At 25.2% G+C, this 27,085-nt stretch overlaps 2 protein-coding genes across 11 annotated transcripts; one reads left to right on the top strand and one right to left on the bottom strand.

The window, feature by feature from the left end:
* LOC122533895 (carboxypeptidase M-like) lies at positions 1–11,606 on the bottom strand. 5 transcript variants are annotated; one of them, XM_043664035.1, is made up of 11 exons: positions 11,530–11,606; positions 8,871–9,128; positions 6,949–7,190; positions 6,627–6,760; positions 5,714–5,850; positions 5,330–5,517; positions 5,046–5,075; positions 2,955–3,250; positions 2,064–2,240; positions 1,730–1,822; positions 1–375 (listed from the first exon to the last, which is right to left on the bottom strand). In XM_043664035.1, the coding sequence occupies exons 3-11, from the start codon at positions 7,187–7,189 to the stop codon at positions 190–192; spliced, it is 1,482 nt and encodes a 493-aa protein (XP_043519970.1). In that variant the 5' UTR covers position 7,190; positions 8,871–9,128; positions 11,530–11,606; the 3' UTR covers positions 1–189. The 5 variants fall into 5 exon arrangements, with proteins under 5 accessions (XP_043519970.1, XP_043519967.1, XP_043519969.1 ...); XM_043664032.1 differs by lacking the exon at positions 11,530–11,606 and adding an exon at positions 9,273–9,425; XM_043664034.1 differs by lacking the exon at positions 11,530–11,606 and adding an exon at positions 9,231–9,277.
* Positions 3,175–26,903, top strand: LOC122533892 (methyl farnesoate epoxidase-like). 6 transcript variants are annotated; one of them, XM_043664028.1, is made up of 9 exons: positions 3,175–3,257; positions 3,323–3,442; positions 15,680–15,977; positions 16,662–16,850; positions 16,935–17,121; positions 18,821–18,938; positions 20,097–20,277; positions 21,274–21,533; positions 26,161–26,903. In XM_043664028.1, the coding sequence occupies exons 3-9, from the start codon at positions 15,859–15,861 to the stop codon at positions 26,862–26,864; spliced, it is 1,758 nt and encodes a 585-aa protein (XP_043519963.1). In that variant the 5' UTR covers positions 3,175–3,257; positions 3,323–3,442; positions 15,680–15,858; the 3' UTR covers positions 26,865–26,903. The 6 variants fall into 6 exon arrangements, with proteins under 6 accessions (XP_043519963.1, XP_043519959.1, XP_043519964.1 ...); XM_043664024.1 differs by lacking the exons at positions 3,175–3,257; positions 3,323–3,442 and adding exons at positions 14,227–14,293; positions 15,008–15,118; XM_043664029.1 differs by lacking the exons at positions 3,175–3,257; positions 3,323–3,442; positions 26,161–26,903 and adding exons at positions 14,228–14,293; positions 15,008–15,118; positions 22,827–23,022.
* Positions 26,904–27,085: the final 182 nt, after the last annotated feature.

Genomic DNA, 27,085 nt, shown 5'->3' on the forward strand with positions numbered 1-27,085 from the left:
TTGTTTTCAATTTTATCAATGATATCTATTTTATAAATTATTATATCTTCATTTAGAATAGAATAGCAGAATAAAGTAACAACTAATGATAAATATTTTCAACGCTGTTTCGTTTCTATTGATCATTATGAGACCAACATAATGCAATAATATTGTTAAAAAATTAGCTCTTTGCTAAGTTATAATTAATCACCCAAACCAATTATTGACGAAGGAATTGAATCCGTTACTAAGGGATGAAAAAATTCCGCTATTTGCTTCGGATGCAGTATTGGTTCCAGAATGTGGTCGAAAATGTATCACATGATCTCGATTAGTATGGTCCCTGTTTCCATTATAAAAATTGGATCCAGTTTCATCCTCAATTGGATGTCTCTATTATCAAAGTATGTAATAAGATTAAAATCAATTAATAAAAAAAATATGAATATTTCATATCGTAATATGTATATAGATTTATAGATATAGATTTATAAAACAGCCTCTCGTCGTTGAATTAGAACCACTCAAAATTTTCAACATTCTCTGTGTTCTAACAAAATTATAAAGATTTTTCAATAAAATTATTTTCTATTAAAATTAATTTCTCTTAATAATTTTCTAATAAAATTATAAAGATATAGGGAGAAAGTGAGGGATAACATGTTGAATTTGTGCTGTTTCGGTAGGTACAAATATTTTTAGCGATAATAAAGTTGCTATAGATGTATGCCAATATGACTATATGATATCGTATATGTGTATATATCGTGATATGATATCGATTATCGATAACATGAAACGTCTGAGTAATAATTTAGATAGCCAAAGACAATTTATGACATAATGTTGTAATTAAAACAATGAAATTTCTGCATGTGGTCCTGACTTTTCTTAATAGTCAGGAATTGTTTATTTTAAAATTTTATTATTAATGTAGAAATAAGTTATTTTTTATATGTCTGATTATTGACTAAGAAAGTAATTAAATTTAATTTATTTAAGTGTGAAGCTTGAGTGAATGTAAATTATGGACGTAGATGTGATAACAGGATACGATTAAATAAATAATTGAAAATAAATTGATTTAAAAGTTCAATCGAGTATAATTATATACATGTAATATTATAATTAGACCGTGGAAAATTTAAAAATGCAAAATCAGACAGAGAGCATAAAATACGTAAAATATCTGAAGTATAAATTTTATGATATTTAATAAATTAAATAAATCTCAATAAATTAAATAAATCTCGCGTTGTTTTTATTTTTATAACTAGTTTATAAAATTTGAATTTCCATACATATTAACAGTCTAGTTATAATGTTATATTTATTATGTATCTGTAATTTTTATAATATTTTGAATGAATTGAAATAAGATGACTTTTTTCTTTATATTCCTACATTAATAATATACTAGTTATATTGATATTTTTATTTTATAAGAACTTTTTTGAAAAAATTCATTTTCTTAAACCAATTCTAATTAAATTCGATATTTAATTAATATTTTATACTAGTGTATAACATATGTATCTAACTGTAGAATTTTTGATCTATTTCTTTCAAATTATTCAGTAAAAATATCAAAAAGAGACATTGTTCACAAAAGACCTTAAACTTGAACTAATAAAATTTCAAAATTAATATAAAAATACATCATTGAAAATGTAATTAAAAACAGTACATAATTGTAATTGTGAAACAATATATAACTATTTGCACTAATTTTTTAAATTATACTTACACTTGCTCTGTATAATGTTACATTGAAAGACGTTGGATGTTGTTCTACTACCCTAAATTCTACTTCGCGTGGAAGATATCCATTTGCATATACCTACAAAATATACAATAATAAAAATTGTACAAATAAGTTTATTACATACTATATTCTATTGTGTGATGTCATCGAGTGTATAAATATGATATTCTTAATTATAATATAATTAAATATAATATATTATCATATTATTATATATTATATAATTGTTTCAAAATTTGCTAGTAACATATTAAATGATATAGGCATAAAAGTATTGTCTATTTTGTTATTGTTAGTTTGATTTTCAGAAAGTTACCTCTAATTTGTATATTCCTGGTAGTAAAATTCTCCAAAATTCACCATATTTTGTAGTAAGAAAACTAACATCCCGTGATTTTACTTTGATAGATGCTCTCTCAATGGGATTTCCATTTTCATCGATAACAAATCCACGAACTCCTCTATGAGCTTCTGCTAAAAATTTAATGAGAGCCTAAAAAAGTTAAAATACATATATGAAATTTCTTACGTTTTTAACATGAAGAGTAAGTTGCGTGAAAAATGGTGAATGAAATATACGCAATGTAATTACAATAAACTGTATTTATATTATTTTATTATGATTTCTATTGGTTTTTGATATTAAATATCTAAAGGAAGAATTGCCGGAGGAATTCTAAGAATCAAGAAAGTGTGAATATTGCAGAGAAGATATTTAACAACATGTTTATCTTTTAAAATATATTCTTGTCATTTTAATTGATTAATGCCTTGGAGAAGTATATATATTTTGATTGCTGCTATTATTATCTGTCGATAAAATTCTCAGACGCTGTTCTTTGAATTATTTATCCGTTTGCTCGTCCGTGTGTAACATACATTCAAAAGTTAATCGTTTTAATCGAATATCAATTTTGTGCAAATCTTTACAGATAAGTATATTTATTTGTTTTGTTAGAAATAATGAAATGTTAGAGGCTAACGAGCGATTGATACAAACTGTTTAAATAGTTTGATAAACATTACAGTCACAGACTTTTAATGACATTGTCATTTCTTAAAAAATGTGGATGAATTCCATTAAGTACACTTCTCAATAAAATTTTGCAAAACCATTACGATAATTTCATATTTTAAATTTTAATTAATGCATTAATAAGCATTTAATTAATGCAATAATTAAGGCATTAATAGAATAATTGCTTACCACGCGATTTTCCTCCCAATAAAATTGCAAGTCAGACGCAGGAGGATATTTGCAGCACGAAAGTTCTAATGTAATTTCCATACATCCATTCCACACGTAGTTAAAATCTTGCATTCCACCGGTGAGTGGATACCATTGTGCTCCATTAGTGATACCGTTTTTAAATCCCGGCTGAGATGGCGAACAGGGCATTCCTTGGTACATAGATCCATGGTTTCGGGAATACACTAACGACAGGTGTTGAAATACATCATCATCTGGGGAAATACTTGGCGCCGAAGTGTAACTCTGAAACACTAAATTGTTCGTATAAATCTTGGACCTGATTTATCATTAAAAAGATTTTTAAAATTTTGAAACTTCTATAGCAGTCTTTAAATACATTACGAGTTATAATTTATCTAACCCATTGGAAATTTATCTCAAGAAACTCTCGGATACGCTGTCACGTCGATTCTTTGTATTCTACTATACCGAGATATCTCATTGTAAGTAAAATTTTATGTCGTTGTTTAATTAAAATAAAATATTAATGATAATCGTATTTTCAATAATAATATTTCCTTTTCATCTTTCTGTACAAAGTAGAGTAATTGCGAGAGAGATATCGTACAGTTGCGTTTTGAGTGTTTAAAATGAAAGTAATAAATCAATAGCATTGTTGATTATATTTGTTTAGAATGAGTTTTGTTTGTCTTTCGACATAAGTGAATTACATTTTGCCTTTATAATTATATTTATGTATTTATTTCGACTATCATATTATAGACTGATTACAGGATTATCGATTAATGGCGAATCCTATTTACATATATATTTATATTATAATAAAATTTTATTAGTTTATTATTTATAGATATTTTATTAGTTTATTAGACTCTTAGACTAATTGAGAACATTATTATTACACGAACGTGTTTTAAAGTTCTTACTAAACTTAATATTTTTAGGTCAATCGAGAACGTTACGGTTTATATATAAATGCATCTCTAAAAATACTGATTCAGATCCAATAAATCCAAACGTAAAAAAGTTACAATCATAAACGCCAGTTTTTAAAATTTATCTTACTATCTCTCTGTAGTAAATAAATTTGTAAGAAGTTCTTCGTTAATCGTCGTCAATAGCGGATACTGAATTCTACTGTAACTGACTTTTATTTATTTATAATATATATAAGGCACTGTAAAGTGCTTCTCTGTACAAATAAATAATTTTCGCAACACAACATGGAAATAGGAAAACGTATCGATTTTTAGATATTGCATATTTAATCAGGATGGATGCTGCACTATTTCTATGGAAGCTAAGTTGAAATGATACCTTTAATGTCTAAAATACAAAATAAATGTTTTAAAATAAACCATTGAAATATTTAAGCGTTGCAATGAAAACCTATTTATTTTCAAAATTTGATAATTAAACATATTTACGGACTTTTTGCTTATTACGAAGATGCCGATTCAATTTAAGTACAAAAATAATGCTAAGTTTAATTAAAAGAAAAACATTTACACTATAGACACTTACACTATAGAAAACAGAGGTAATTAATTGATGTTTCAGGATTTCAGAAAATAATAATTTCGTCATTCTAATTGCGTCATTCTACCTTTAATAATTTATTAAATAAAAAGTATCAATAAGCAAGTTTAAGTTGAAAATTTTTAATTTTTGAAATATAGCTTCACTCTTGAAAATAAGACGTCTCATCCTGATGTATATTAAACGTCATGTATATTGAAACTTTAATTTGTTTCAATAAAGTGATAGTACAAGTGCAAGTAGTAAATACAAATACATTTTCAAAAATGTACGACATCTCTCTTCTAACTCAATATTATTCTACATGTAAAAAAATGAAGAGATAATATATTTTTCAATAAGGCAAGTTAGATGTGTTTTGATTATAAATAACATGATTAATTGAAAAAAAGTATTGTATCAAATATTTAAACTATATACGTTATATTTTATTAAGTTACTTGACGTGAGAGTATGTTTGTTAGCTAAATATTTATTTTTTATTCCTACAAAAATAATATTGTAGAAGCGTTACGACAGATTTTCTGATTAGTAAATATACTATACCTGCACATAATGGCGCTGACCGGCATATTCCTGACAGCATGAAAAGTTACACAATACGATCAGATTGCTTTCAATTAGATTAATGAAGTAATACAATTCGCATCATAGCATTAATTTGCTATTGCAATATGTTTAACATACAGATGTGTACGTCGTTATACTTTTAATGATCTATTTTCAAAATGTAATATTGCAAATCTTTTAATTCAAATATGAAATACATTTCAATTATTTATGTAGTAAATCTCTTAGCAAAAAATGACTACATATAAAAACAGACTTACGCGAGTTAGGTGTGTTATCGAATGGATAACTTGCAACTAAGGCACCACCATGTAAACTTCCAGACAAAACGAACTGAATTTTCGAGACCCATTCCTTTACAGCTTCTGTCTCTGGTTGACTTTTTTTGTTATTTTGTTTAAAATAATCGGGGAAATTTCGATTTAAATCGAAACCACGTGCGTTATACCTAAAAAGACATTTACATATTCCTTTAAACATAAACAACAATTAAAGAAATCTAATCATTCAATAAAAGGAAATAGGAAAGAAATATTCATTTCATATATACAGCTTTTTACTGTAAGTTGTTTCTACTGATGAAATACCATTTTGTTTTATTATTTTGTTAACTTTAACAATATAAAAAAATTGGATAGCCTTACCTGCCTTGACCACCTTCGCAATATCCTTCTTTTGAAACCTCAAAGCCATCAGGGTTCATTGATGGAAGAATGTGAATTCTGGTATTGTCTAAAAGCCACGTAATATACGGATCTGATCCATAATTTGTCACAAAGAACTATAAATAAAAAATAGAATTTGCTTCATTAATACTGTTTTATGATAACGATATGATAATTGATGATACTGTTTACGATAATCTATGCGTGCATGATTAAAAATTTGAAGTGTATTATTCAATTACGTTCCATTATCGATTAATTCAAATATATATATTTGAACTTTTTTGATAAAAATTTTTCAAAATAATGTCTCCTCTCTTTTTCTTCTTCATTTAAAATCGAAATTTTTTTAAAAAATCTAATTCCTTTTTCTTAATTACCACGAATGTGTGTCAACTGAATTACAGTTTATTATTTCTTAGTCTTTAAATGAAAGAAGAGTAATAATTGTAAACAATATTCTCAGAAATTGTGAAATAGAATAATTTGTAATCATTCAGGATGTTTTTAAGATGCTTACGATATTTTCCTCAGCTTAAAACATATTAGAAATAATTAATAAAATTAACGAGTCGGTTTTGAAATATTTCACTATTGCGCAAAATTTTACAAACACATTTAATATAAAGCGTAATTCATGAAGTAAATATATTTAATATATCGAACGAAAGGAGTTTTATATAAGGAATGTTAACGTTTAACGTTTACACAATTATTAAAAATATTAATTATTGATATAAAATAGCTATTGAATTCTTTATACAAAATATATGTGCGTGCGTGCGTGCGTGCGTGTGTGTGTGTGTGTGTGTGTAATGTACGACACTATTTTTCTTGAAAATGAAAAATACAAGATTAGTAAAATTGTGACATGTATTATACGACTACTTACGTAAATCAGATGTAACATTAATTCACGGCCCACAGCTTCGTTCCCATGTATATTGGCCACATATTTTACGTCAGGCTTACCGATCATATGCTCGTAAGGCGAGGAAGAAACAACCATTACCCACAAATCACGACCTACGAAACACATCTTTTATACACATCTATACTCATATCTTTCGATCCTATGTCTAACATCAAAGAAATCAATGATTATCAACTGATATTTAATAAAGTAATTGCTTTAAAATCGCAATACGTAAATATCTGGACAAGTACTAAAATGGTAGTAAGTAGAACAAGGAAATGTTTCCTAGGGAGCATACCTTTTACGGATTTTCCTATAGAATATAAGGCAGTGAGGTTTTGAAATCGAAGAGACGTTGTTCGTAGAAAACGACTCATTTGCTCGTAATTATGATATGTGAAGTCGATACTGTACGGTTCTTCGTAAACGTGAAAACGAGCATTGTAGTGGTTCGTGAGATCTTTGTTAATGTGTTGCGAGGCAGCGGCAATTTCACGAAATGCTCCCAGAATGGAAACGAAGAAAATCGGTCCATACATTCTATGAATTGAACAAGAAACAATGTTTATTTCACAGAAGCAATGTTCCACTGTCACGAATCAATTGGTTTCGTTAGTTTATTTTTATAAATGGGATTTTATCTTTTCATGATATAACAATGATATAATGTGTTACCTATAATGTATTGTAACCATACGCACGTATGTATAGTTATATGTATAAGGAGTCTAATTATTATTATTATTGCTTCTCCCTTTCGTCATTCATTGTTTTTATACGTATGATACAGTTTTATATATTAACTATAATTTTATCATAATTAATATAAATCAGTTATGATTCATTTATGACTAATGCAAGACAATTTCTGTGATATTCGCAATTGCAAATTGTGTTCAACTTTTGCAAAATTATGCTTTATAACTTTAGTAGTACATAATAGATAAAACGACTGTAAAACGGTATCATTTCAAGCTCACACGATGCATATAAAATCAGATCAAGGCTTGATATCCCTCTATGTAAATTATAACGAACTAGTAGGAACTAAAGAAAATTGCAATGCTTTGCTATATTATATCAAGCATTTTCGACATACAAATTTGACTTTTATATGTTGTTTTCTTTATTTATATGTTGCATGCTATTTTCGATTCCTTTCACTATTTTTTCGTTAAAATCGATTTCTGTCGAAAAGGAGTATAATTATTATGTATTAAATGGAGTCAGCGAGAATCTAAAAATACAAGGCTTCGTAAAAAAAAAATTGGGTTACAATTATTGGGCACGGACAAAATTAGTCGTCGATCAATCAGAGAATACTTCTATAAAATCTCTGCAAAGGTTAGCTATATTCGTTAGAGAAAGTGTAAAAATTTAAATATACTATAAAACCAAATTAAATATCTTACAAATCATATTTTATTTGAATTAAATTGCAAGAAAGTTATATTAATTAATTATACAATACAAGAAATTTAATACAAAAGCTTATTTCTTTGTTTTTTTCAATGTTACATATAATAGATCATTATATTGAAAAATTATATGATATAACAATATTAAAAATTACTTACGTGAATACTACAATTTTTTTACGATCACAGCATGTTTTATCTCGTAATAATTTTTCTTCATCATTGTATTTTTATGATTATCAAAGTTTCATAAATTTGGTGAAATAATTTAAAAACAATATCATCGATGTTGAATTTAATAGAATTTGTAAATAAATTAAACTTATTTGCTAAAAATATATAATATAGTTAAACAAAATGTAAGATATTTATACTATATATAAACATTTTATACTTTTCAAAGGATTTTAATATACAAGCATAATAAATATAGCGGAAAATTAAAATGATATATTTTACAAAACTGTCCTCGCGTTTCAACTTGACCGTGTACTTTCTCATATATTTTTAAAATCTGTTTGTGTAATGTTCTTTACGAATGATGAATTTTTCACATACATCATTTTAAAAATAAAAATAATTAACAAAAATAGTTCGACAAACAGACCGATGATCGTAAAGCTTTATTAATTACTAATTAAAATTAGCGATGGTAACTAAATATTATAAAATGCAAGAAGGATGTGCGATGTGCGTTGTATAAACATTAGTTACGTGACTTCTTTATGTAAATCTCCAAATAATAATACGTATAAAAACAGTAAAATAATGTGCATTAGGTTTTAAAAGGAAAAGAAATTACCTGATTTGTTTAATAGGCGAAGCGTGAAAGTGCCGTTGGAGGAACTTGGTCAAGTCGTTGAAACCGTTCGCGCGGCGGATCGGAAAAATTGGGGGAAAAAAATCCAAAGGATGCGAAGCACGTGGCGACGGAAAGGTCGCGGAGAGAAATCTGATTCTTCGCTCGTTCAGACGGATCCTCTCAATGACATAGTACACTAGTAACAGTAGCAAGGCCGAGGCCGTCTCTCGCGGTTGAACACATTGGATGCTCGATTCTCTGCAAACACGGTTACACGAATAGTCATAGAAAAAGAGAGAATAATCCCGCGGATACGATGGACAGAATCGAATCACGGAGGAGAGGAACAGTTTATTTCACCTGCGAGAGTAACCCGAGGTGCGTGATACTGTGAGAACTTACAAAGAGAAGCGCGAAGTGTGCCGCGTGCTCACTACCACCACCTCCACTACTACTAATGAAAGCCACTTCCTTCGTCGCTAGCATCTGACGTTCTAGAACGGCTACCACTACACATTCGTCGTTTAGTAAATACGTAGTTAACACCATTGCGCCCTACTACTACCACTTTCGGCAAAACAATGAGTAACACACGAACGGTGTCATTCTGGCCCCTTCTCTTCTTTTCTCTTCTCTTCTCTTCTCTTCTCTTCTCTCCTCTGCTCTCTTATCGTCTCTTCTCTTCTGCTCTCCTCTCCTCTTCTATTCTCTTCTCCTCTCACTGGTACCTCGTCAATTCCTCATCCTCTTTTCCCACTTCTACCTGCCTCTATTTCTGCGTTCTCCAAAAAAATTTCAGGAAATCTATCTATTTGCCGGATATTTCGAAAAATTCCACTTTATTCTTCCTGTGCATAACACTGTATAGGCGGAAATGTCCATTGAAAACTCGATAAGTCACGCTTGACGACAGGCCTTTTAACATTTTTGAATTACCTACATTTCCTGACGCGCTTTCTTTTATTTCCTCGGTTGTGTCGGCGCGCATGCCTGTACGTTCGTTTCGAATAATTTCGTCCGATTATCTTCGTATGAAACACGTGTAATTTTTGTTATAAATTTTGTATTGCTAAATATTATTTAGTTAAACGTTTTCGCGTAAATTTTTCTCTGTCGTGTCGTTACTGTTTTTCTCTCTCTCTTTCCTTTTTTTTTTTATTTCATTATCAAGTTCTCGTGACTTAAAAAAAAAAAAAAGAAAGAAATAAAAAAAATCGTACCGTTTAGTCCTTTTTCTCGCGTACGCGCAACTTTTTTGAAGCGTCGTTAGTTCATTTCTGCAAATGGAGGCACTTCTTCCGTCAAAATCCGGTTTCATATCTTAGATTCTTGAATTTCAAATTTTTTGCGTGCGTATGACTGCATATCCGAGGGGAACTCTGGCGTAAAATGAGAAACCTACTTTACAAAATATGAAAACAGAACGCGACTTACGAGAAATGGTCGTACAAGTTTACCTCAAATAATGGTGTCGTACGAATACGAGAGAGAAAGTAAGTAGAACGAAATAATCGATATTCCATTCGGAATTTTCGAATAAATGAAAGCGTTTTTATTAATTTTTGCGTTGCAAAAATAAGCCGTTCGATGAAAACAAAATGTTTTTGCTAAAGATGTTTGAGTTTGTCTCACTTTTGAACAACAAATATCACCGTATATGAACACTTTTGGTTTTGTTGCGTGTTGTTTTTTTTAAATGTGATTAATATTATAAATTATCTACAAGTCCTATAAGAGCTACATATAATATATAATATATAATATAATAACGTATAATATACAATATATAATAATATATAAAAGTTATAATAATTTCAATTTCAGTAATATTTTATAATGGTGTGTTAGGTATATCAAACAATAAATAAACATGTAAATTTAAATTTAATTAAGTAAATCTTCATTAGTAATCTTTTACCATTAATGTTATAGTAAATGTTTCTAATTTCTAAATAAAACGATATCTTTCATATATCTCTATTCATATTCTTAAATTCTATTTGGAAAATCTAATTTCACTAATTTTCAGTGAAAAAGATAATTTTAATTGTTCAAATAATATTATAAGTAATTAATGTTATTTTAGAAAAATGTTGTAAATTTCTGATACTTAATTAAAATGAAATTTGAACAAGTTTAAAATCCGAACAAAATTAATACTAAAAGTTTCTATGCATTTAAGTTTTCAATTTTTTATTTCTCTCCTTCTTTTTTACGCAAACTTAGGAATAGTGCAAAAAATCTAGTGATAATTTACGCACATTAACAACAGATTTAAACACAACTAGTGAAAGTTGTCTAAATTTCTAGTTAATTATCGCTTTATTTCCAGAAACTTTCGCCCCTTTTCTCTGTTATTCACGTCAATAGGCCACCTTGCAATAAGTAAATTACTATTTCACCGCTGTGTTCGACATTTCGTGACAGTGAGATAAATATTGCGAACATCAAACAATTGCATATAGGGCAGTTGCATAGGCAATTGTATATATGTAAACAAGGTCGCATTTTTGCTAGGCTGTCGTAACGTGTCGTAACGTTTGATAAATGATAATCTAAAAATTGATAAGCTAGTAGGAAGAGCAAGCGTTACTTTCGAAGCAGCCCTTGTACACGTTCCAAGAGCTATCGAGACCAGTGTCCTACTAGCAGTGCTTACCGGGTAACAGATCATACTCTTGGATGGATCGTTGAACCCTGAAGTATGGAACACGTTTGAAAAAAATTCCAGTCAGAAGTGTGTCACAGCGGTGTATGATACTAGCTGTTGAGAGTGGAGGTGGAGGAAAATGGGAGTGTTGGTAAGGGGGGCAGAGTGGGGAGGCTGGAGAAGAGAACTTCTCACGGTCGATGATCTACCTTGAGATGACCACGGGACCTCATTCTTAAAGGTCAGTGGATATTTTCAGCTTCTAATTTTAATACACTTAGTACCACGTGTTTTATTTTATCAACTGTAATTTCAGATCGTTGATGCAATTTCGGTGTTCGGCTACTTAAAGGTTCCATTCCGCGCGGGGAATTTATGAACGGAAATGCGTGCACAGAAATGGTCAATGTTTGAAGAACGCTTGTGTACGCTTCTGAGGTATAGAAGAAAGGAAGAGAGCGCTTGAAGAAAGAGCTTCTTTATTCCTGCAATGCGCGAATGTTTACAATGATTAATATTGTCTTATTGATATTTTTGTTGCTGTTGAAGGTGTCTTCATTATGAATAAAAAATAAAATCGCAGTCGAATGGAACTAAATTTATTTGACCATGAAGGGATGAGCTATGGGTATTTTTATAAGATAATATTGCCTCATTGAAGTTGCCATTATATCAAATAAAATACCGAAGAAATATTAACTTAAAAGGTTAAATTGTTTTTAAGAGGTTAAATTGAAATATTAACTTAAAAGGTTAAATTGTTTTTCCATAAGATAAGTGTTCGTTAATTTCTTTTGCTTGATAATACGCACACATTTTCTTTTTTAAAATTTTTTTAAATTACCATTTTTTTTTGTTGGCAAATAATATATCATTTTATTATCATACATTTAGAAATCAGAAATTCTATTTTTAAAAATTTTTAAACTATTAGAAAAATTAGATGATAAATTATATTTAAATTACAAAGTCTCGAGTTTGTTTTTAAACGTTTTTGCAAATTATCATTATTGTATAATATTGGATTTCATAATCATAAGACACATAATTTACAAACTTTCTTTCTATTAAATCTATTTCTTTGCTTATAATATATGAGCAGAAATTCAGTTACATTTTGTTACAAATTATTAGAACAATATTGTTTTTAACGGAAATTAATTTTCCGTTTTTTTATGAAAAATTAAAAATATAATAGTAATACAAAAAGAAAGTATTCATTTTCCACTATTTTAAATAACAATAAAGCATAAAATTTGTGATTTTCTTGTTTATAAAAAAAAGGGAAACAAATATTGAAGCAATATAAAATATAAAATATAATAATTACTAGCGATAGTAGTGATTATATAGTAGTTAATACAAATTGATGTAAATAATTTAAATAAAACAAATTCGGCAATTTTTAAGTACTGTAAGCGTGCAACAAAAACAATACAACTCGAAAAATACTTGTAAATATTAGACTAGAATAAAATGATTAAAATAAAATTCGTACAAAAAAGACGCATTTATAAAAAAAGTACAATATCACATAAATTAGGAAGAACGATCTTAATTGCTTTCTAATTATGTCAAATTATGAAGATAAATGGACAAGATTTTCATGGTGCTAAATCAAAAATTACAAAATACATTTTGTCCAGTTGTATCACTTTTGTTGAGTGAGCGATATATAACAATATTTAATAAATAAAAACAATATTTAAAGATATTTCACAAAAAATATTGTAAATATTAAGTTTTTAAAGGTTTTGTTATGTTTTTTAATAACTAGAAAGATAAATAAATCTATTGCTCGTTAAATAAAGAAAATTAGATGTTTTCTTTTTTAGGGAAAAATATAAGTATTAAATGATGTTTGGTGTTATAATATTGTAATTAATGCTATATTGCAGTATTATAATTGACGTTAATTAGAAAATATCTTGTACTTACTAGTTTTATATTTATTGATAATTGAAACTATATTTTATTTATTTATAAAATTATATTTTATTTTTTAATTAAAACTTTGATTTGAATTATATTTTATTTATTGATAAAATTGTCTTTTATTTTAAAGTTTTGATTTGAAGAGAAAAATCTCTATGAAATTATCAGTCAAATTATTTTTTACTAAAAGATATATTGAAAAGAACTATATACATTTAAATTATTTTCTTAAAACATGTTATATAATTTAGTTTATTATTATTATTTTGTTGATAATATAAAGTTTATGATAAATAACAAGATTGACGTCGAACTTTTCAATTAGATAGGACAAATATCAAAAGTAAACTGCTACATAATTCTACAATTTGATCAATTTTTAACTTTAATTTGATTTTCAAATCAATGAATCTAATAAAAAGATATAAGTTTTCATATTTTATAAAAAATTGTAGCTATAAGTTAATGATTTCAAAAATATAAATTACAGAAGACGTGTAGATGAATGTTTTAAAAAAAATGTATCATGAAGTATTAAATTTTAAATTCTTATAATTTTGTAATACTAAAGAACATAATTAAATATTATTAATTTTACTAGAAAAAAGCATTTCTTTTATAATTTAACAATACTTTCAAATATAAAATGTAACGTGTAAACTTAAGCAGTTTATTTTATACGTATGTATATGTCAAAGAATTTCATCATTTCAAGAGGTTTAAAATAGACTTGGTATATACTCTTAGCCAATACTTTGGTGAAAGGACTATTTTCACTATATAACACGTTTCGAACTGAGTAGTGTGGCTTTTTGCGTTATGTCTTGACAAAGTAGAGGTAAATTATATAGTATTTTTTCTGACTGGTTGTGTTTTCAATTTTGTTATAAATTTTAAATAAAATAGTGAAAGTGATGAATTATATTTTTTCAAGTTCAAATACGTCGTTGTGTTAACATAATTATAAAATTATAATTTGGACAAATATTGCATACATAAGTATACAAAAGTATAAATATAAATATAAGGAAGATTATATTTTCAAATTTTTTTTTTATTCAACAAAAGGTCGTTTATTAAAATTTAAATACTTCTTACAATTTATAAAATTATTTATTTTGTGCGTAACAAAATTCTAGTGTTTCTGAAAACTTTTTAATTATCAAAATGTTTGCAGTGATATTTTTCTACTTTAAAAAGTAGAAGACATTTTCTACTTTTAAAAGTCGTCTTGTGTTTAAAAATTTATTGCTCTGACAAAACAAATTTAGATAAGAAGAAAAAAACAGATGTAATTAATTTTGTCATACAAGGATAATATATGTTTATATCAAAAAATATATTAACTTAGAAATTTATGAGAGAGTCTACAATTTTAATCAATCATTTATTTCATAATGAAAATAAGTAAAATGTCTTTCATGTTAGACAATTAAAAATACATTTTAATTTAAATTAAGAGTTTTAGATTTAAACAAAAATTTAACACTGTGTCAAAATTTGTGAAACTAATTCTATAAGATTCAATAATTATTTTATCATATATTTGAAGTTAGTGATTGTGAAGATTCAATGACAATGTGGATCATTATTCTGTGTCTCGTGATAACATTAATAATAAAAGTATTGTTCAACTATAGACGACCGCTAAAATTTCCCCCGGGTACCATTTTCTATAAAGTTATATATTTGTTAAGTGTATAAATTAATTAATGAAATAATTGCAATTTTATTTTGAATTCAAATTTTCTTATGCTCTCTTTGTGCCAATGTTTCAAATGAAGAAATAAAAAACAAATAAGTGTTATTAATTTCAAAAAACAGTAACATGCAATGTACCAATGTCTTCTTTCTATATTTCAATTAGTAATGTATTTTTTAGGTTGTTTTTTTAATTTCTCTCTTACGCAGAGTATTTATCTAATCCTCTTTAAACCACTATTTATTTTTATCATTTCAGTTGAAGAGCTTCAAAAAGTATTATTGAGTTTTTTACCTTAAAACTGATATCTTTTTGAAAAAACAGAATTCAAAAGTTGTCTAATAGGATAAATGTATAAAAAATAATGAAGATTACTTTCCAGATTAAAATATATCTTGCTATTTGTAAATAAACGATAAATTCATCGAAAAAAACGAATTTATCTGCCACGAATTAATTTATACACCTAATATATGCAAATAGTTATATTTTTAAAGATGCTTAAAAATGTATTGATTTAAGGTCCACGAGGTTTACCTTTCATTGGAAATATATTTGATATCGCAAGATTAGTAAATGAGACGAAATATTATTGCGATGCTTGGTGTCGATTAGCTGACAAATACGGACCTATTGTTGGTCTCCGGATAGGTTTCGATGAACCGCTAATTATAGTTTCTGGAAAGTCTGCAATTACAGAGATGTTGAATCGATCTGAATTTGACGGCAGACCAAATGGATTTTTATATAAACATAGAAGTGGTGGTGTTCGACGAGGAATATTGTTTACAGACACTGATGTCTGGTACAGTCAAAGAAGGTATCATTGAAATAAAATTTATTTCTAATTTATAAATATTATTAATAGATTAATATTTATATAAATGTAAATACTTAATAATATTTACATAAATACGTAATATTTATATAAATGTAAATAGTTAATAATAATATTATGGTTCTGATTTAGTTATTATACATTAGTACATAACTCTTTGAGTATTAGTCTGTAAAAATTACATAAATAATGTTATATATGGATCTTTTTTGCAAATCTATGTTTTAGAGACTCAATGAAAAACTAGAACTTTAGAACGATAGAAAATTATTTTCTAAATTAAATATTACAAAAAATACTAAATTTTAAATGTACTATTATACGTTTTCATATTATGTTCATTCTGTACAATTTTGCATTTCAAATTATTTTATAAATCTGTAATCTACTTATAATCAATAATAAAATAATTAGTTTATTTGTTAGAATATTTATTTTTATTGTTTATTTAATGAAATATATCAAAAGGCTGAGTCTGTTTTTAAATTGCTCCTTATTCAGTATTAAATTTTTAGATTTTTGGTAAAGGATTAAAGATATTTTTATCAATTTAAAAAAATTTAACTGAATGTTTTAATATCTATTTCTCTTGTTTAATATATATTTCTCCGAAATTTTTTGAAAATATTTTTTAGCATAATTGTTTTTATTTATTATTTTTAATAGATTTGCATTAAAAACACTAAAACAGTTCGGTTTTGGAAATAATTCAATGGAAAGTGTACTCCAACACGATGCAATTACATTGACAAATATTATTACTGAATTAACAGAAAAGGGAACAAGTACAAATATTCGATCCATCATTTCAGCAGCGGTTCTGTGCAATTTGTGGCTTCTCATAGATGGTACAAAGTATGTGATTAGGATAAGAAAGAAAGACTTGATTAGTATCACTCTAGTATTTGTTATTAAATTGTTACATGTTTACATATTCAGATTTGATGTAGGAACGGAAAGTACAAATTTAAAGGAAGCAATACATATATTAAAAGATCTTGTTAGAAGTACGAATGTTTCTGGTGGAATTTTAAACCAATTTCCCTTTCTCAGATACATATTTCCAAATTTAACAGGATATTCGATGTTTGTAGAACGTCAAAATCGTATAAATGATTTTTTTATGGTAAGACGCTATAAATTTACATATTAATTTGTTTCCTTTTTCGTAATAATCATTAATATTTCATTTTCAAATAATGATCAATCAAATATAAATATTATTTCCAGTTATAAATACTAATACTTCAAGTATTTTTTTTTCTTACAAAGTGTTTCAATTCTCTTTTTAATAAAAATTTATCAATATATAAGTAGGTATAAATATGGAGAAAACATTCTATAGTCTATATATATATATAGATCATTTAAAGTTTTAATAGTTTATACAATTATTATAATTATAAATGATTATATATTAATTATAGTTAATTATACTAATGAATTATCATAAAAATCGTAAATGTTATCTCTATGATGAGTTAATACTAATAATAATACAAAATTGTTTCTAGATGAAACAAAATAGTAATAAATTAAATCATTATTATTCTTACGTTTATTGATTTTGAAATGATATCCATTTTCAAAAAGGATACTAATTGAAAATATTGCACATAAATTTTAAATCTATTTTTGTATCATTACTATCATTATTTTATATATCATAATAATCATTGTCTATACAGAGTACTATAGATATAATATCTTCATCATATACATATGTATCATCATAAACTTTCGTAGATAGAAAATTTTTGATAATCTCAGGATCACTTTTATTTTTTTAAATACCATATTAATTTTTTTTAATTCTCTCTTTTAATAGCAAATATTTGGACTTAGATGATTTCAATGATTTATTATATAATACAATATAATACGATATTAGACTAAAAAATAAAACAAAGGATCCTACATTACAAAATATAATGTATATGACTCTTCTAATTAATTAATTTGATGACTCGTACATTTTTTATCTCTTTTTGATTGATTATAGCATATATTATATAATAGTTAGTTTTCTACGGGTATATAAAATAGTATTAATAGTTATTTTTCTATAGGTATATAATATTTTTGAAAGTTGCACAGAGAAAGAAATCAAGTAATATAGAGAATTGACCACGATATTTATAGATTTGGAAATATTCTATTGTGTATATATGTAACTGTTATATGCATATATACACACTATATATGGTTCTATTATGAATAATTCATGGGAATAAATTATTTTTTTGAACAAACTTTTTTTCCAGAACAGTCAACAATACCGACAGGATCAATTCTAAATAATAGAAAGTATACGTATGGAGTTCGGCAATCAAATTCTTTATGTAATGTCGAAAAATCTTGTATTAAAGATTATTGAAATCATTTAAACATTTCTATTCTGTGTTATTGACGATAAAAAAAGTACAGTATGTCGTTGAAAAAAATAGAAATGAATTCAAATCGTAAAGAAACATTGTTTATTAAAGAGTTATTTACTTATATATATTAATATTACAATTACTCGTGATTAAAATGTAAAACTTGTATCAAGAATATTAAAATATTTCAGGAAATTAAAAACAAAGTAGCAAAAAATATTAATGTGATAAAATACATAGATTTTTATTTAAAATATATATTTTATGAAAAAAATACAAATTTTCAAATATACAAAATTACAAATAGTCTTTTTAATCATTCTAATAGTTCTGGTGCTAAGACCCTCTCATGCAACATATTTCAAACCCATTGCAAATAATAAAGGGGAAAGTTTTTCTTACTGTGATACTTAATTTTGTTCTTATTTTTTTTACAATTAATTTCAGCACGTAATATCGAAACATAAACGTGATAAAATAAATGGAGAATATGCAAATTTTATAGATGTTTATTTACAACAAATAGAAGCACAAAAGATGAATTCATCTCATTCTTTGTTCAATGGTAATTATTTTATCTAAATCAATTTAATTGTAAGTTATCAATAAACAAATACAATGATATTTAATCAAATATCAATGATATTTATTTATTATAATGCAATCAATGTTAAAGTGAACAAATAATCCAATAAATAAATATTCTGAGACATTACTGATTATAAATTATAATTCACTATGAATTGTCATTAATTTTAAAATATAAAATTAAAATCGTTATATAATATTTAGTTTATGCAATATTCAGTTGCGATTTTATACATGAATGATGCATTATTCGGGTAATTAATTCTTTCTGTACATAACAGATTCTTAAAATTTAAAATTCTAGGATGGAGTTTAATATTTACACACGGAGTTGAATATTTAAAATGAAACACTATCTAAAATAAATATCAGTCTTATATGTCTATATAAATTAATTACTTTAATCTATTTAATTCAACTCAATTCATCATCGAATCTATTCTGCACACCAAGGTTGGGAAAATCTTTATTTAAATAAAGATGAAAAATAACAATTTGAAATAATCATTTCCACCAAATTAGTAATTTATTATTTTTATTTGAAATTTATACAAAAAAGTGAAATTTATACGATAGAATTAGAAATTACTTGAAAATTGTTTAAACAAATAGATATAAAATACAAAATGAATTAGGAAATTATTTTATTTGGTAGTCAAATAAGAAAAATTATTTGCTTGTTTTAATAAATTTATGTAAAATTATTTCAAGATAACATTGAGTCAAGTAAAGTGATATATTATTCAAATAATCATTTTTCAAATATTTTATTCAAATAATTTACCAATTTTATTGTGTTTTTGATTGAAATAATTCTCATTTATTTTTATAGTCCTATAGATATATTGAGCCAAGTTAAAATCCTGCGAAATTACTGATGAACAAAAAATAATTAAATTTTATTGTGCATTAGTGAATCGCAATTGATTATGAATTATAAAAATATAAAATTTAATTCGAAATAAAAGCGAATAATTTTATTATTAAAAATTATTGAATATCATTAAAATATAATTATATTTTCTTAGCAAATAAAACTTTATTTACTTCTTTAAAGTAAAATAAAATAAATGTCATGAAATTTTATACTTATTCCAGAAGTTGTGTATCTTTAATGAAATTTTTTCTTTTATAGAAAATCAACTATTATATGTAATAAAGGATTTATTTAGTGCTGGTGTTGATACTACTGACAATACTATCGGTTTTGTAATAGCATTTCTAGTAGTTCATCAAGATGTACAAGCTAAAGTATACGATGAAATCAACAGGGTTATAGGCAAAGATGTATATCCTTCTCTTAGTGATAAAGATCGGTAAGTTGTATTTAAATATTATAATAAAGATTTCTCAAAACTATCTTGTATAACAGATTATTAATAATTGCAATGAAAACGTTCATAATATTCAAATATAGAATAATTTAAATAATAGTTTTATATTTTTGTTTTTTCATATATTTTCAATTAATATGTTTATTTATATAAGTATACTGTCATAAGCTTTTACTTTAAATTTGAATCATTAATAAATTAAATCAAATAAATGTCTACAATGTATTTTTTTAATTTTATTAGATAGATATTTTTTTAATTTTTTAACGTACCTTTTCAAATTAACAATATTTTAAATTACGTTATAACTCAAATTTATATAAATATATTTATATAATACATTTGTAATATTAATAAAATTTGATGAATAATATTGATAAAATGAAATGATCTTTAATTATATTCATTAATGATTTAATGAATATAACTTGAGATCAAAACGATACACTTTGATTCAATCTCACTAAGTAAATGTGTATACGCTTTTATGGGAAGACTTTTATGGAAATGAATAGGAACAAAAGAAGACTAAAATAGTGTGTTTTTTGTGGACATATGCAATAAATTCGAAAGTAAATACTTTCTAACAAATATTAATATGACTTAATAAATAGGTGTTTTAAATTACTATTTTAATCCTGCTACGTTCTTCCACTCATTTTCAACCTATATATCCTTTATATTTCTTTATATTCCTTTATATTCTTCTCAAGTTTAAATAAAATATGAAGAAATTCTTATTAGTATGCATTATTCTTCGATTAAGTTTTCTGTCAAGCATCTTTTAAAAATATTATAAATTCTTTTTATTTGCTAAACTAAATATAAGATCGAAATATAAAAATTTGAAGATCGTGGCAGAGTTAAGCAAATATTATTATTTAAGAAAAAGAATTTAAGAATAATTATCTTCCTAACAATAAAAATATTTAAAATCCATTGAAATTAAGATACTGTTTTTACAATTATCGTTTGCAGATTACCATATATAAAAGCAGTTTTAGCAGAAGTATCAAGACTAGCCAATATTGGTCCAACTTCCATTCCACACCGAGCAATAATAGATTCCAACTTGCTAGGTTTTGAAATTAAAAAAAATTATACTTTATTAGCTAATCTTAAAAGTGTTCACATGGACAAAGAGCATTGGGGAGATCCGGAAGTATTTCGACCAGAAAGATTTATCGATGAGAATGGAGAATTTATTAATGATTCTTGGCTCATACCTTTTGGCCTAGGTAAGAAAAACAAATTGTTTGATACTTGATTGTATTCTTATTTGTATCTTGATATAATTGAAACATTTAGATATTGAGATATTTTATGATGATATTATGTTTTATCTTATTCTAAATAATATTTAGACATTGTCAGTTAATGTTGCAAAAATGAGTCCAGAGCCTCGAGCTTCGGAAGTTAGAATCGCGATTTAAGCCTTAAGGGCTAGAGCTGTCTCTGAACCTTGAGTTGTTGAAAAATTTGTTCTTAACGCTCAAATTCTTAAACTCGGAAATTCAAGCTGTCTGGATTATATACAACAATGTAAAGAGTATTGTAGACTGTGAAATGTCACGTATACAGATGATATTTAAGAAATTTGAGAGCTAGATCTTCTAATTAAACTTCAGTCTTAAAACTTTGAAAGCTTAAGCTTATAATAGTCTTAAAAACTCAGGTTTTGAAATTGAGTCTTGAAGTTTAGAAGGCTTAAGCTTTATACAATATTTATATTCGAAATATTTTAATTAGTATTAAAGAGAAATTTTTTTTTTATACAAAGTTTTAATCAAAACTAATAGAAAGTAAATACAAATGATAAAACTGATGTTTAGGGAAAATAAGTCCAATAACGTTAACCTTCACATACATTGTCAAGGACACTGTTCTGATTAACGATAAAATAGATTATATTAGTTTATGTTCAATTTCGGAGTAAGAGTACGGAGGGAGGGGTATGTGTTGGAGTTCTAAACAAATTTTTCATTTAATAATAATGAAATATTCTTATATCATAATCCTCTTAATTTTTTTAGATAATTTATCGATTAACGATTTATCGCTTTAAATGACTTTTTTTCAAAATAATTGCTATATTTTTCAAATATTTAGAAAAAAAATGATGATTAAAATCTCTTAGAAGTTACTTCAAGAATATGATAATACTTGACAATATATGTGAAAGACTTTGAATTATAATACTATAAGTCTAAATTCTTATAATTTAAATTAGTAATATTTTCTAAGTGTTGAAGGCTTTATATATTTTTCATGACCAACTATTATAACTTTATTTACTAATGAGAAATGACTTCATTTTAGTAATTAAGAAAGCAATAGTAGTAAACACATAACATAATAATTTTACGAGAAATATCATAAGAATGACACTTACATTATTATGATTCTCAATCCTTCATATATCAAAGTTGGACTAAACGTTCTTAAACGTCAATTTCATCATATATTTAAATCATAATATAATTATATTATTTCTTGTCATATAAAAATTTATTATATTTATTTTTTGACAGGTCGCAGGAAATGTTTGGGTGAAACTTTTGCGAAAAATACAGTTTTTCTTTTTGTGGTATGCTTAATGCAAAAACTTCATTTCATGTTGCCATCAAATCATCCTACGCCTTGTTTACAAGGTGTTGATGGATTTGTAATTGCACCACCTGTGATGGATATTATTGCTGTTCAAAGATAATGATTAACATAATAAAAGAAAAAATTATTTAATTAGAATTATTTAATTAGAAAAATTATTTGTCAGAATAATTATCGAAATTATTGAATTATAAATTATATACTGATAATATGATTAAAAAAAATTGTTATTGAAATAAAATTGTTATTTAGGAAATTCGCATCCAATAATCTTGATCTTTACATATCATAGCTTTGCAAAAAAAGTGACGCAACTCAAAAAACATGATTTTCGAGGTATTACAATAAAAATTACAGAAAGCCTTGATTAATTATGAAAATTTTATTCAATGATTTGATCGATAGAAAGAAATTGTGTGTCACGTGATGCTGTGTTACTATGAATTTTATCTTGACTATCATTGTGAATAAATGCATATTGATAACATGAGAAATGCATTACTTTGAATTGCATTGTTTTTTAAATTAATAAAATAATATCCAATTTTATTCAAAACTAGTTTTTTGCTTTTCCTGAAAAATATATTTTTTATAATTATGCCACTTTCTTTGCAAAGGTGCAATATTATTAAAATCACTTTCTTCGATGATGAAGAAGTTTTAACTGTTTCTCGTTACTCGTTAAGAAATTATTAACAAAATAATTTTCACAAGTAGAATGTACTTTTTTAACACTGGGTATATATTTGTAACATAAGTCAACTTTATTTTCTTTCATACTTATCCTACAAATATTTTAATTTATTTTAAACCTCTTATCGCAAACAGTAGTCTTGTAATAATTTATGTATATAGAAAAAAATTTTTTTTAAGAAATTGCAAAAATGAAGAGCAACTGATATCGATATTTGCTTTAATACCATCTTCAATTATGTTATTATTTTTAAAAGTTAAGATAACCCAGATTTTTTATTGAATAAACACTTTTTGATTATTTTTATTATAATTTATTACTTATATCTGTTTATTATCATTTGTTACGCAACGACATTGTTCGGGACATTTTTAAAAATTGTGGCATTAAAAAAAATATATATATATATTCGAAGCATACTCGGAGAATATTCAAAGCTGATTTATTAAAAAAAAAAATTTTATTCATTTTCGATTTATTTTTTTATGTATAGAATCATCTCCTCTTCGCCTGTGCTATCGACGCAGGGATATCTTGTATATATATCATATTGGAAATTGTTCTTTGATTTCTTAACTTTATTTATACAAAAGAAAATCCTGATTAGCAAACTCGGTATGTGTATTTACATTATTTTAGTTGAACTTTTTAAAGCTAAGACGAAGAAGTGGAAATATAAAGGAAATTAGGACATCTCACTATTAACTAATCAAGAAATAATGTTGCGTGATTACAAAATTGCGTAATTTAATTGTGCTTATAGAATGTAAACAGATTTTTAAATTCTTCCAATAAAAACGAGTTTAAATATTGTATATTTTCAATTAAATAATTGAATGTAAAGTTTTTGAGGCGATATAATTTCTCTAATCAAATTGTTATTAATAAACGCAAAAGATATTAAAATTGTTAAAAAAAAATAAAACAAAATTTTATTATATAAAAGAGTTTCAAACTCTGAAAGATTCGAAAGGATACATATATTTTTCTTTATTCTAGGTTAGTTTTTAATAAAAAAAAAGTATTGAAATATTAATATGTATGTTGTTATTACATACATGTGTCGATTATGCTATTAACATTGCATTACTGATGTAGTAGTAATGAGAAATTTAAGGTTGTAAAAGAATTAAAATATGATTCAATTTGACGAATTTGAAGATGAAATGTTTAAAATTTTTAAACAATCAGTTTCAATTCCTGTTTTGACACTCCAAATATAAAATTATGCATCATTGCGTCACAGAGATATATTATTTAAATAAAGATATATTTCGAATATATACGAAAAATATATTTAATTAAAATATTTAATATACTAAAGTAGATTGTTGCTTAGACAAAGATCGATTTAAAGTGCTACTTTACTTTTTTATTCAATATACTAAGATAAGGAATTGAGATTTAAAGAAGTTTAATATTTAAATAATTGTTTTATTTTTTTTGAAATTTTGTTGTAATTGAATTGCGCGATTAAGAATTATAACAAATATAGTTTTTGAATACTAAATTTTCTAATTTGTTATGCAATTTTATTATAACAATACCAATTTTACCTGCTTTAATATTTATGATGATAAAAGGAAATTGATTTATTTTTTATTTATGAAAAGATAAGTTCTATATATATATATATATATATATATATATATATATATATATATATATATATATATATATATATATATATATATAAATTTCTAATTATAATAAACACAACACTTGCATATTAATATAACGTAAAGTAAATAATAAATAAATTAAAATCCGCGCTCAAATTATTAAGGCGGATGTACAATGATAGGCAAATACGCATATTACAGATGTTCAATATAATTAATGAAAAGAGTAGTAGCAAAATGAGAGGGATTTGAGAGAATGAATTTTAAATTTGATTGGCTATAAGAAGATACAGAAGAAAATATTATGATTTATTCTTTAAATTTGGAATTTCTCATGCTACTTTGAATAATTAGGTACTATGTAAATACATTTCTTTTTTTGTATATGCAAATTAATAGGGGAAATTTTGCCTTACGTATTTATATTGTTAATTGACAATTGTATTTAAAGCTATATTTACACGATAATATTAAAATCGAATATGTTCTGTGCGCCATCTGTGAGAGTTTTATCATATATTTTTATTTGTTATTGTACGTGAGTTTCTTCTCTATTTTGTTTCAATTTATACGTTGTATACGAGAGGAATATAATTTGAATTTACAATTAATATAGAAGAAACAAGGATTGTCTGCTTTTTGTCTCAAAAATGATTAAAAAAAATTGTTAACAGTTGTTGTTACATTTCTGTGGTAATATCTGTTATACGTAGAAAATGTTATTAACATAAAGTAGAAAAATTATGTCATATACTGCAATATCTACTTGCAAAAAATAATCAAATAAATGACGTAATTCAAAAATGTTAATATATATTAAATTTTGTTCATTTGTTATATATATATAGTTTATTGTATTATGGTGTATAATCTTAGATGATTTACTTTTATTTACTTTTAATATATAATTTCAAATATAATTCAAATTTAATTTTTCAGATTTCCATCCATATTATTTAGTAGTTGACAATATGGCAAAAGATCCATCAAATGAAACTGTTTTGAGTTATTATGACTGTTTACTGAGAACAAGTGATGTTGCATTACTTCAAGGACCACATTGGTTAAACGATGTCATAATCGGATTTTACTTTGAATATCTGAATGAGACACTTAACAAAAATGAGAAAAAGGAATTATATTTTATCAGTCCTGAATTAACACAGTTATTGAAAATGACAGATCCATCGCAGTACAATATATTTTTAGACCCTTTAAATGTATCAGAGTGCAAATGTATCCTTTTCCCTTTGAATAATTGTGATAGAAAAGATGCAGCTGGAGGATCACATTGGAGTTTATTAATATTTTGTAAACAAGATAAAATATGTTATCATTTTGATTCATCAAAAGGGTATAATGGTAATATCGCTGCAAAATTTGCAAAGAATATAATGAATTGTGTACTTGATAAAGATGAATCTAACAAGTTTGTTGATGTAGATTGTCCACAACAAGATAATGGTTATGATTGTGGAGTTTATGTTTTATGTTTAGCAGATGTAATTACAAAGCATGTTCTAAAAACTGGAAGGATAGATGGATGTAATTATAATCAGATTAAAAAATTAGTGCATGCAAAACGAACAGAATTATTAAACTTAATAAATGATCTTAAATGTAAATCAAATATTGATAAATGATATAACATGCAATATAAACAAATAATTTATAATTATATTTAATTATTTTTGTATAATGTTATTTATTACTTAATGTTATTAAATAATTTATTTGTAATTCTGTGTTGCATTTATATATATGTAAGTAATAAATGTGTAAATATAATATATTACTATTTTTATTATTATATATTTATAAACTTAAAATGTATTATATGTATAATATATAGTATATGAATTTA

The sequence above is a fragment of the Frieseomelitta varia genome, unplaced genomic scaffold (assembly GCF_011392965.1).
Source record: "Frieseomelitta varia isolate USP_RPSP 00005682 unplaced genomic scaffold, Fvar_1.2 scaffold_560, whole genome shotgun sequence".
Taxonomy (NCBI): Eukaryota; Metazoa; Arthropoda; class Insecta; order Hymenoptera; family Apidae; genus Frieseomelitta; species Frieseomelitta varia.

Excerpts from the sequence above, each read along its gene's own strand:
- LOC122533892 (XM_043664024.1), top strand. The coding sequence starts at position 15,028 with ATGACAATGTGGATCATTATTCTGTGTCTCGTGATAACATTAATAATA. Across the intron at positions 15,978-16,661 it reads GTCTGGTACAGTCAAAGAAG|ATTTGCATTAAAAACACTAA; the intron begins GTATCATTGAAA and ends TATTTTTAATAG. Across the intron at positions 21,534-26,160 it reads GCTCATACCTTTTGGCCTAG|ATTTCCATCCATATTATTTA; the intron begins GTAAGAAAAACA and ends TTAATTTTTCAG.
- LOC122533895 (XM_043664035.1), bottom strand. The coding sequence starts at position 7,189 with ATGTATGGACCGATTTTCTTCGTTTCCATTCTGGGAGCATTTCGTGAA. Across the intron at positions 5,076-5,329 it reads CGATAACACACCTAACTCGC|GAATATGCCGGTCAGCGCCA; the intron begins GTAAGTCTGTTT and ends TCATGCTGTCAG. Across the intron at positions 376-1,729 it reads TAACATTATACAGAGCAAGT|AGACATCCAATTGAGGATGA; the intron begins GTAAGTATAATT and ends CTTTGATAATAG.